At 40.1% G+C, this 12,048-nt stretch overlaps 1 protein-coding gene across 1 annotated transcript; it reads right to left on the reverse strand.

Moving 5' to 3' along the window:
- Window positions 1-521: 521 nt before the first annotated feature.
- Window positions 522-12,048, reverse strand: LOC133968589 (macrophage mannose receptor 1-like). Its single transcript, XM_062404727.1, has 31 exons — window positions 11,898-12,048; window positions 11,142-11,498; window positions 10,583-10,753; window positions 10,197-10,352; window positions 9,627-9,737; window positions 9,339-9,476; window positions 9,040-9,216; window positions 8,733-8,884; window positions 8,426-8,539; window positions 8,038-8,153; window positions 7,805-7,953; window positions 7,510-7,709; window positions 7,258-7,373; window positions 7,043-7,115; window positions 6,763-6,916; window positions 6,227-6,265; window positions 5,702-5,865; window positions 5,536-5,597; window positions 5,234-5,334; window positions 4,944-5,086; window positions 4,719-4,821; window positions 4,281-4,408; window positions 3,954-3,998; window positions 3,759-3,861; window positions 3,228-3,460; window positions 2,743-2,908; window positions 2,299-2,460; window positions 2,074-2,190; window positions 1,658-1,813; window positions 1,286-1,315; window positions 522-1,181 (listed from the first exon to the last, which is right to left on the reverse strand). Exons 1-31 carry the CDS (start codon window positions 11,998-12,000, stop codon window positions 934-936), a joined length of 4,287 nt encoding a protein of 1,428 aa, XP_062260711.1. The 5' UTR covers window positions 12,001-12,048; the 3' UTR covers window positions 522-933.

A 12,048-nucleotide genomic window follows, 5' to 3' on the forward strand; every position in this document is an offset into this window, starting at 1 on the left:
ACAAACCAAGGACGGAATACAATATGACTGCCCTTTCATGTAAACGGGTGAAACAGCGCCCCCTGGGGTAATAACCGCCCGCAGCCAGCCTGTGTGGACAAAAACGGCACTGCACCTTTACTAACGACTGTCGATGGCCGAAGGAAACACGGGTGAGCTAAACCTAGACCTAGATCTAAACCTAAACTCTAAACTCTTCGATGGCCTAACAACAAAGTTTAGAAAGTTAACAACTCACATTTTGCTAAATTACCTGACGAGATAACATTACCTTAGCTTGCTGTGATGCTAATGATGGAGTCTGACAGGAGATTTGTCAACAACACAGCTTGACTTACACCAGCAGCTTTTATGACATGGAGGCCAAATGGAGGAAGGAGAGAATAGACTTTGACTTTAAATAACATGAGTCAGATTTGGTTAATGGTTAATGTCTTTGAGTTGTATCTGTACACCTGAGCTGGCGGAGGTTTTAATGAAATGCTAGTAACTACCAGTCAGTAACCATTAGCCAAAGTGAATTCATTGGTTACCTGATAAGAAATGAGAAATTTATTGTTCTTTGCCAAGTTTAATGTTAATTTTAACAGTGACAGGCTTAGAGATTTCAAATTAAAAGCAATGACCAGTATCTAGTGGGCATAAGCATAACGTGACATTCCTATACATTCAGTCATACATCAAAAAAGAAAAGTAAAATACTAATTATTCCCATTGAGACATCCTAGAGCCTAAATTCTGTTCCATGAGGTTAGTCATCGCCAACTCAGCTGAAACTCACATTTAGTGACAAACTGTTAAATAACTGAATATAGACCGTATATAGTAAAAAAAAAAAAATATAGCGAAACATAAAAGAAGCATCAATGTGTAATATATCAGTCGGGATATACAGTACAGTGTATGTCCCACTAGATTATGCTACTTGATAAATCACAGAGCTATAATAGGCTCAGGGGTTTCCTCCTCTGCTTTCTCTATCAGTTTATTGGTGTCCACCACATCGGGCTGAGATCGTTCCCGGTTGAAGTACAGTGGATTGTCAAAGGTGGGTAACGAACCGGGGGACTTCTTGTAGATGAAAAATCCAACGGCTATCAGTGAAGACGCGATGGCAATGATCAGCACCACAATCAAGCTCGTGTGGACACGGCTGCGAGGATCCGGACCTTCGTGTGGTTCTGCACAGATTCAGTCCAAAGTGATCAGTCAGAACATTCCAAGACAAAATTTTACTTTGAATTGATCTCACTACACAAATTAAGGGGAATCATGTGTAACTTACCAGGTTTTGTGCCTGGATCAGTGGGCATCACTGATGGGGAACAGGAGAGGAATGGTTACATAATGAATCTCTCATGGAATATTTGTAATTTTAATCTATTCCACCCTTACATCCAGGTCTATTTTTTTCCATTAAGATTGGCAAGTAGTGAGGCTCTGCACTTATAAATTCAGCGAAACCTTGACACATCCCCTGTGCTCAGAAAGCAATATCCTCCGGTATCGGCTAAAAAGCTAATATCTCCTAATAACTCAAATATGTTTTTATTAGCTTTTTGCTAGTGTTTTCTATTGTTTTGACTTACTGCATTGGCTTATGTAATGTAATTATTGAAATATTGTACTTTATATTGTGTGGGTGTGATGATCATACCTTTAGGAGTTTTACAGATATATGGTCGATCATGCCATCTGCGACCTGATCGCCAAGTCCCATCTGAGGTTCCGATACTTCCAAAGTCCGAATCGGGCTCAGCTTCAGCCCAGTTGGTGTAGTCCATGATGGTTTTATCCAACCACAGCCATGTCCCTGTGCGCAACACAAACATATCCATATCCTTAAGCAGCTGTATCTGCTAGCTACACAAGGCAACACAAATAAAAGAGGTAAATTACATTTAAGAAAATATTGTATTTGAGCTACAGTTCAGTCAATTTGGTGTTTTCCTAGTTTAGCTCGCTTTGATCAGAAGAAAGTTTTTCATGATTGGTTTGTCTAATTTATTTTTTCTAAACTGATTTTAGTTTGTAGAATCTTTTGAAATGAGTGTTTTCTGAGTGTGTTTATACCTTTATGAGTTTTATAGAGGCCGATCCAGAACGAGCTGTGGCTGTCTAGAAATATTTCCACGTTGCTTTTGAGGAACTGTTGCTCAGAGGGATCTTCAATGCTAGCCAGGACTCCACCTTCACACAAAAAATAGCCGATTCAAGCAATTAATGGGCAAATATTGCAGCTTTTTCTCAGTCTATACTAGTGAGAGTGACATTCTCTCTGAACTGAGTGTCTCTTACCATGCCGTACACAACTGCTAGCTGCATTTGCCCATTCACTCTCCTCTGTGACAAACAAATAACAGTAGCCCCTGAATGGCAGCCAGGAAAAGCTCTGGTGGTACTGTACACTCTCTTCCGGGCAAACTCCGGGGAATTTGGTTGATTCTGTTGGTGCCACATCTGTGAGGAACAGAGATGGTGATGATGAGATCAACATATAACGGGATTTCTTACACCGACATTCGATAAAAAAACTGCACATACTGGAACTCTTGATCATTGTCATGAAACAACATGTCTGCAGTACCTCATGACAGTCACAGTTAAGGGATAGGAGAAACAAGCAAACATCATTCTCACCTGTACAGTTTGTAACTCAAAATGTACAATGTAATCCTGCACAGTTTGAGTCTTCGAGTCAGCGGTAGACTGTATCAATTAATGTTTCTGGTCAACACGTACCTGTAGACTGAATACACACACTGTTCATGGTCTGATTGCAAAAAGCAGTCCTCCATTTTCCATCTAAGTCCAAGTACACACAAGGTTGGTCCCTTCTTGGTTCCTCGTTAGCCCAGTTGGCGAAGTTCAAGTGCCAGCCATCAATATACCTAAAATACCCCCCAGTCTGAAAGCAAGTGTGGATCACATTATTCAGAATGCTGCTAACATTCAAAAACATTTGTACTGCTGTTTGAAATACACTTCTATAAGGCACTAGCAACAGGTTAAACATATGTACAGTTTTATATTATTGTTGTAGCAGAATAGTCATATGTCTTGTGGAGGTTTTATGCCGACTGTCATGAAGCTAAAAATCTTTCTTAATCAAATCTGCGATGTAGCCCAAGTTATAATACAAGAAGATGTTTTTAAGCTATGATTTCACTGGAACTGAGAGTTTTTGTGCAATAGTACAGACATTTTTGACATTTGCAGCATTTTACCTGCTGCTTGTTCAGTCCAATCCAAAGAGGAGCTTTGAGATTCATAGCCAGCAGTTCCACATAGGCCTGTGTCCATTCATTTCGCAGGTTAACCAGGTTGGCTTTTTCACCTTCACAATGTCTCTGAGCATCGTCCCAGGTCAGATTTTGAGTCACAGCCTTGATGCTGTCGTTTCCCAGAGCTACGTAGATGCTAGGAACTACTGGTTCTGGTTTAGACGGGCTATTTGGGTCTGTAGAGAGCAAGACAGAAATTAAGCGATTAGCTTATTCTTTCACATAAGAACTTTGCCAATTATTTACAAAACTTGTCTTTATATTACTGCTAACAATTCCCAAAACAATGTTTCTAAATCTTACTCTTAATACATGGGCTGCAACTAAAGTAAACCTTGACTTTTGGGGATGAAAGGATCTGTATAGCATTTGCACTTGGGGCCTAAATGTAAGACGTACTAATATAAAACAAAATGTTGCATGATCAGCTTTAAGGATATCGTCACTTTCAAAACACAGACTGGATGAACTCACCAAGATTTCGATGACAGACAAAACCATTGGAGTCATTGCAAGACCTAATCAACCATTTCCCTGTGCCAATGGAAGGATTGTTGTTCATCACAACGCAGTTTTCCTGGTAGAGTACAGATGAGTTTTAAAAATTTCAATTTTATTTCACTCCAACATGAACATTTAGTTAGTGTTTTTTGGTACTTGAAATGTTACCTCATTCCATCTTTGATAAAAGGTCCCAGGACGACGTAGATGTTTCTACAGGAGACATTTATTTAAATGAATACATTAGCATGCTGTTAAAAATACTTAATTTGTCAAGTACATCAATACTAAACTTCAATCCCATATTTGTTTAAAAATGGGCTTCTTGTTTCAATTGTTCACCTTAAACACACACCCAAACTGTGAAGATGCAGTGACAAACCCTCAAGCCCATTTCTTCATCATTGCAGCAACATGAGAAGTTAAGCCACTGTAGTTAAGAGAAAAATAGGATTTATAGCTGGTAATGTACATGACAGTTTTACATATACTTACAGCATATCCCCAGTTGGTGTATCGCCTTGGCTTTCCATCCGTCCAGTAAAATCCCTCCTGTCTTTTACTATTCAAACCTATCCACAGATCTGCAGATGCTACGGTAGCCATTGTAGTGATTAGAAATGCTGAAAGAAGAAAGGTAGAAGTTAGGAAAGGTTTCTGTTTTTCAGTCAGAGTTAGATGTCAGGTTAGAGTTAGGGTTAGGGTAAGCACACCTCATAGAAGGGTACAATAATATTTTTTTGCAGGAATATGATTAATTAACAGTACAAGTCAAGATCCTTTTTCTAGCATAGACTCCCCCCCCCCCCACCCCAATGAGTTATATTTCTCAGTTGCTTCCCAAAGGTCGAGAATGAACTTTCAAACTATATTGTACACTTGATTGTATATGATTGTGATCATCACAAATATATAAACAGAAATGGACCAAACCTTGCACACGTCTCGTAGGAATAGAGACCAGATTTCCTCCAATGGTTTTGCACTGTTTTCTTGCTTCTTCCCAGTTGACGCTCCGGCTATTGATACTATAACACTGCAGACAACAAATTAAACGTTTTTTGTCACTCAAAACCAAGCGCTATGATTTTTTTGATTAAGAGTCTGCACTTTCTTTTCCACAAACAAACTCTATAAAGGCTGACAGTGATTTCTAACCTTTGAGTCAAATTTAGTCCACCTAATGGGGCAGCCGCCTACAGGAGGAACCGTGGGGGCCACGGTAGTGTTGGCAGGTGCTGAGCCTCCTCGTTTACAAATGGACATGTGCTCTTGGCCACAATTGATAGAACGCCAGAAACCTGTGAGCACAGCAGAGATATAATTAGACACATTTCACAAGTAGCATTTTACTTGTTATTTATTTATTTCATTCATATACTATGATACCTTAAATTTGACTTCCTTTTATTTGTTATTTGCTCTGCAGCTCTCTTTGGAGTACTCACCCGTATAATGAGTCATAGATACACAGTTCTCATCAAAGGCATCAGCAGTAGGTTGATTTTCGTCCCATTGTTGCACTGACAGGGAAGTGCCATCCATCCACCTTTAAGCACACACAAAAATGTATTCTGTACTCACGTAAACAATCACCTGACATTTTTTTTTTTACCCATGAACCCCATTCATGTAAATATCAAGTCACCTTACTGAAACTAAGGATGCACATGCTTTAATGTTACTGTGACTTTAATCCTTGAAAATTACATGGAGCCCAAGAGTTTTGTCTTGGTTCATTAATACTCACCAAAATGACCCGTCAAGATCCACAGACATACCAATATAATATTGCAAATAGCCTCTGGATATCTGTGAAAGCACACAGAAAAACATGGAAGCTTTAATAAAAGAGAAAAACTTGTTATTAAAATGCCAAATTTGAGTGCTGTTTACCAAACAGACAAAATACTGACCTGTTTCCATAAGAAGATGTTTTCCTCTCTAGTGCTGATAGATACCAAGTCGCCATGCCTCTGCTTACAGTAGTGACGAGCCTCTTCCATGGGCATTGACAATCTGTTGAGGAAATACTGACTCCCTCTCCACAAGAGCCATCCATCTGAAGTGGTGTTGTAATCTGCAAGAAACATTGAACCTTTTTTTTTGGCCTCCTCACCCTATAACAAATAATTAACCATCCTACTTTATATACACAACATAAAAATGCATATTTCTAATGTTATTAAAAACTAGAGACAATTTTTTTTTTCTGTCCAGCATCTAAATCGCCTGCTATTAACATTGCAGCATTCAAAGTGCAAGCCACGTACAGTATCGCTTGAGGTAATTTATATCTAAAAAGGTTTTATGAAAGAATACTTAGACCATACTAAGACCTACAGTCAACTGTAGGAAATGTTGTGCTACTAGCCAGAATAACTTAAAAGGTGTTCATGCGAGATGTTTTGTGGGTCTGTGGCTTTACGATGTCAACTTACCCACTGCGGTGGCGTTCGGAGGGGGTTTTGGAGTCACTCCTGTACAGACACAAACAGCTGTCAATGTCAATCACAATAAAGCTAAAACAAAGCTAACAAAGCAACCATTCTTACTACTACAGCATTTATTAATATTCAATATGACACTTCCTTTGTGATCTAGCATTGTGGGGGAATGGAGCTCATGACAGCAGCATTAGCAGAAGTTGGGAATTTGATTGTCAGTTTGGTTCCCCATGGTTTGACCTGGTCTATTATACTAATAGTAAAAAATGTCTGCATTCCAAACAACTCTGGCATAAATTATTTTTTTTAATAATATAATAATGTGTACTTTTGAACGACACTTGTCAGAGAGGTATTAGGTTAATTGTATGTTTATTTTTGGGGTTGTTGATTCCTTTCTTTAACATGTTTGAGTTCATGAAATATGTAGCATGAGGGAAGTTTACTAGAATGGGAGAAGGCACAACAAGTTTACATTGTAAGAAGAGACAAAGTATAAGCATTTAGTTCATATTCTCTCTCAACTGTACCTGCGCGGATCTGGCACAGCCAATCATTGTAGCTCTCACAGTTCACATCATTCCAGGACCCGGACTCATCCCAGTGCTGAATTATGAATTCAGCACATGATTCTGCATTATTAAAGTTGTTAGGCTCTCCTTCCTGCCAGTGCTGGAAGTTTAACTGTGAACAAAACAAAACAAAAAATACATACTCATAGTAAATAAGAATAAAATACATGTACAGAAAAAATGCTGAGATATGTTTGAGTTATGAAATTAGTTTTAAAACGTGTAAAATACAACTAACCGGAGATCCATCGCTCCATGTATAACCGGTGCTTGTATCAGGAACATGAAGCCCAATCCAGGCCTTTCCATGGCTACAGTACGAATTAAGAAACACACATCAATAATCTGACCATCTAGCATTTGAAAAAGTGTGACATTCACTGCTGAAATAATGCTTTGGACATCAGCGTTGTGTTCATCATCGAGTTCGAATTGTATTTAGTCGACTCATACCGTCCCACTAGTAGCTCCGCTGGGCTGTGGATGCTGAGCAGATCTCCTCCAATGGCCCGACAGTAATCCTTGGCCTCAAACCATGTCTTCTCATGTGCCCGGGGCCCTGTAAAAAACTTCAAAGACAAGAAGTGTGTGTTGAAAGTAAGTCGGCCAGATAAGGACATTAGTATCGTGGAGGATTTGTAATTGTTTGATCATCATTTGACTCGTCTACCGTAGCCTGACTTTTGTATTTGGCTGTTGATGTACCTTAGCGCAGACGTTTCTTGTGCCCACTCGTGTCCAACCTTCAGCACACTGAGGAGCAGTTTGAGTGGGCGGTGGGGCGGTTACAACTGCCCCCTCGGCCAGGTGTTTGCAGATGTATTTTTCCTGGTTGGTGCAGGGAAGCAGATCCCAGAGTCCAGCCAAAATCCCAGTTGTCATTGCAACACAACCTTGTCGGTAACCTTGAGTTTTTGATTGAAACATGATCTAATTATAAAATTATGCCGTTTGCCGTTCTTCTCTACTGACTTAAGATGGGTTTCATATTTGTTCATACCTGGCATTTCTGCGTTCCAGTGTGTAAACGTCACAGAGTCTCTGTTGGTCCACACAAACTCATCAAGGTCCTTCTGGTTCGAGAGCCCAAGCCAGAAGTATTTCTCTGGTCTCAACCCCACCAAGCTCACAAGGAAGGCATTATCCACCCTGGAAATGTTTATACATGTTTATTGAATTGTATGAAGCAGAAACACTTGATTGCACTAGCATCACATGAAGAAAATGTCCTACCCATTTGAAACATCAGCTAAGTAGGAGCCTGAGCTCTTGCAGCCTTCTTTGGCTTCACCAAAGGTCTTGGTCTCAGCTCCGACAAAGTAGCAGTAGGAACCATGTCTTTTCCAACCCTGTGGGAAATCGAGCTTGGATCAAACTGTGTTTAAGGGCTGAATATCCATTCTGCTGTTAAAGACATTGATCTGCAGGCCAGGTGTTTTAATACAATTCTAAAGTTGTTCAAAGGTTACATATTTTAATCAGCTATATTATCTGTAGATCTGTAAATTCTGCATACATATATATATATATATATAGTTACTTTTTACATTTCAATTTGATTCTTAAACACACACCCTCTTTAGCCACATGCTTTTTCATATAGCATGTAAACTTCACTCACCGCTTTGCAGCCTATATCCAGATCTACTTCTTTTCCAGTGGGTTCAGTTTCACTCTGCTTCATACAGATGAAGCCGTGTTTCTCATCACATGAGCGATCGGCCCAGTTCCCATTCTGAAAGAAGAAAGCACCACTAAAACATAAATATTTCTTAGATTTACTGGGTAGATAATCTACACACGTTTAAGCCGCATTAAGTACGAATGATGAGGTGAGCTGACACGTCCTCCATGTATGATGTGTTCATGTACACATTTATGAATACAAGGATTTATATGCAGCATTATACCCACATAATGCTTTTTACCTCCCCCCTGATGAGAACACAGTCCTCTGTCTCAGTAAACATCGGTTTCCCATACTCCCAGCTGGTGAAGCTGACTGCAGAGTGGTCGCTCCAGTCAAATAGCCCCTCAGTCGTCCTGTCATTCAGTCCAATCCAAAGCTCGTCTTCTGATGCTATAGACATGGATATCAAAGAGTTTTATATGATATTTTTTTTACGTGTCTGATCATTATTGGTTTAAATCATCCCACAGAAAAAAATAGACTCGCACAATCTAGATTGTTTGAGAAGATTGGACTGTCTTCATACCCGTGGTCTCCTCACTTACCAAATCCAAGTTGAGAGATGACAAAGCTTTTGTCCTCCACGTTGCGGATGCTGACCAAGTCCCCTCGCTCTTTGCGGCACTCTCTCTGTGCATCTGACCACGTTTGTAAAGAACGCTGAAGGAGGAAGCAGTGACCACTGTAGGGAATCCATGGGCTTGCACAAAATCCTTGCTCAACTGATGGTAAAAAAGAACATAGATAGAATACAAACATGAGGGATTGAATGACTGATCTTGTGCAGTGAGCTTGTCACAACAAAATGCCAGTAGCCAGAGGAGGGATGAATATTCTTGTGTACTTTGGGGGGGAGTGGGTGGGACCATGTCTTTGTAGCAGACATAGCCCAGTCTCTTAACACAGGATGAACTTTGCCACAAGTGCTGCCCGACAGTTTCAAGAAATCCACAGTTGTGTCCTGGATTATGAAGTGGGTGTCCTTCAGAAGGAAAAAAAGAGATGATGGTTTAACTTGAGGTTGCTTCTGCAGAGTAGTGGACATTCACATACATTATATCACATCACTGATGCTTTGCTTGTATCCTCAATGAAATATGTTATTAGATAACTGAATTCTTGCAAGACTTGCCTTCACTCCATCTCAAGTAGCGGAAAGGCTTCCCATTGGACCACTGCCAGCCGTGCTCTTGGTCCAGAACCACCCCGATCCAGAGTTTATGTTTCCCAGATCCTACCAGTGCTGTGTGTGGTAGAGAGGAACGACGGAAAGGAAATAGACAGGGTAAAGAAATTGTTCCTCTTTTTCACACGGTTCCTTATTTTTTTTTGCGTAATAACAAATCCACAAAAAGACCGAAATCAAAGTCAAACTATCACAGGCCTGCAAACCGTGTCTCTTTTATCCGGTGGAATAATATCATTTTGTGTGTTTCAGGCTTTAGAAATCAAGAGACGCGATCTTTGTATCAGCGCAGGAAACAAACGGAACGAAAACTTTAACATTCGCGTTTTTTCTTTGTTATGCTGTTCTCTCAATTAAAGTAAAACGTAAAGTGTTACCAACACAATGTGATGATTAAATGTTCTTTAAATTAACAGACATTTCTATATACACCAGAAAATGTGGTTTGTGTGTAAGCAAACAAACCCCTTAGTATCTGTTTCAGTAACAGTAAAAATCCACCGGGTGGCACCTTACCTGAGATAAAAGCCTGTTCGTTGGGATCTGCGACACTGACCAGGGTGGCGCCCTGTTGTTTGCAGCTGACCTGAGCCTGCGGCCATGTTAATGCTGACTGAGTGTTGAGCTGGTAATATGATCCTGTTACCAGGTTTTTCGCCCAGTTGTCTTTGACTGAGGATTGATACAGAAATATGGCAAACAACAAGCTATAGTTAGTCTAACATTTAAATGAATCATCCAAAAGCCAACTAAACATTTATGTAGAATTGGGTTAGGGGTCTAACAAAGTGGTGAGTTAAAAATAGTCTTCCTTAAGATGTATATAATGCTTACATATACAAGATTCATTCATTCCTTCCAACTCACTGTCGCTAGATTTGGGTCCTGAAAACAGCACTCACCAGAAGTCGGGCAGTATCCCCACTGCTCATGTTCATATTTAGTTTCAACTGAACACCAAAGTTGCTTTGTTGAGGAGTCGTACGTGGTGCACTCCCCGAACCACCGGTCCTTGTACAGGAAGGGAAACATGCAGACTTTTCCAAACGCATTTCCTTCAAGTGTATAAAGTTCTAAAAGAGAAAATTTGAGTTTTGGTCAAATAAGATCTGCTTCTATTGCACCGTCACAAATGTTTCTGCATGGGTGTATCGTTTAGCCATTTTTTGAGGACATACTCGATTAATTTGCTTGTTGCATTCACTGTTGATTTACTCCAGACATGCACAGACAAAGTTTAATGTGTATGAGCTTGATAAATTGTTGTGCTTGATTAAATCTAAACGGTTCTGTATGAACCAATACGTTTTGTGATTAGTTATTTGATAAGTTCAGTAATAATCTGCCCATAGGGGCCTATTGCAGCCAAACAGAATCATATGAGCAAATATAAACCTGGGTCTTCACTTTAATGGCTATACAATACTAGTGCCCTCCAAAGCAGTGGTTGTCATACTGTACCTCTGTATGTTCTTGAGCAAGCACCACTGGATGTCCCCTGGATTGTGAAGTGGTTATTTGGCCCAATCGTTTTGGAGAGAACAATCGACTCGTCGGCTTTGACTTCAATGTAGAGCTCTTTGCCTTTCAGGGCGATCAATGTGTTATTCCTGCATTCCCACTTCTGGAGGTCGGTTTTGTCCTCACAGTCGTAGAGGCTCACTTCGCTCCCCACACTTTTACCCTGCGCTCCCAGGCACTTTTTGGTCGTGGGAGCAAAAAGCCGATTACCGGTCGTCCAGCGGATGTCAAGGCAACGGGTAAATTTTTTCAACAGGCAAAACCCAGTGGCCTTGTTGGTGAGGGCGAATGGGGCATCTGTGGACAGTATACACTTATAAAGTTGAATAAAATCTGTTTAAATTATGCTCCACACCATCATATTTGGACCAGCATGCATCACATGCATAGGTTTATATGCTATTTCCATTTCAAACTTGCCTTGTAATAAATCTAAAAGAATTTCTCAACACAGAAAGATAGATATTGAAGCTTCTCTCTTTAAAAACATGCTTCCTGTTCAACTTTGACAGACTAGAGTTCCCTTCACAGCCTCCTTGAAACAAACCAGTCTATCAGTCAAGTTTGGGCATCCTAAATACAAATTAAACCAAAGGTCTCCTAGAAGATATCAATTTATCATTAACCCGATTTTGTTCTTGAATGTTTCCACCCAAAAATGCAGAATACATAATCAATAATGAGTTCATACTGTACCGTTTGCTGTTGAACAGTGAGATATTAGGACGAAGAGCACGAAGGCTCCTAGCGTTGTCCCTGGGGTGAGCATTCTTCTGGTAAGTCTCACAGCAGCAGACATCGTCCATGCGTTGCAAGCAGAGGACTAATGAGCGTGACCATGAAAAGG

This window comes from Platichthys flesus, chromosome 14 (assembly GCF_949316205.1).
Source record: "Platichthys flesus chromosome 14, fPlaFle2.1, whole genome shotgun sequence".
Taxonomy (NCBI): Eukaryota; Metazoa; Chordata; class Actinopteri; order Pleuronectiformes; family Pleuronectidae; genus Platichthys; species Platichthys flesus.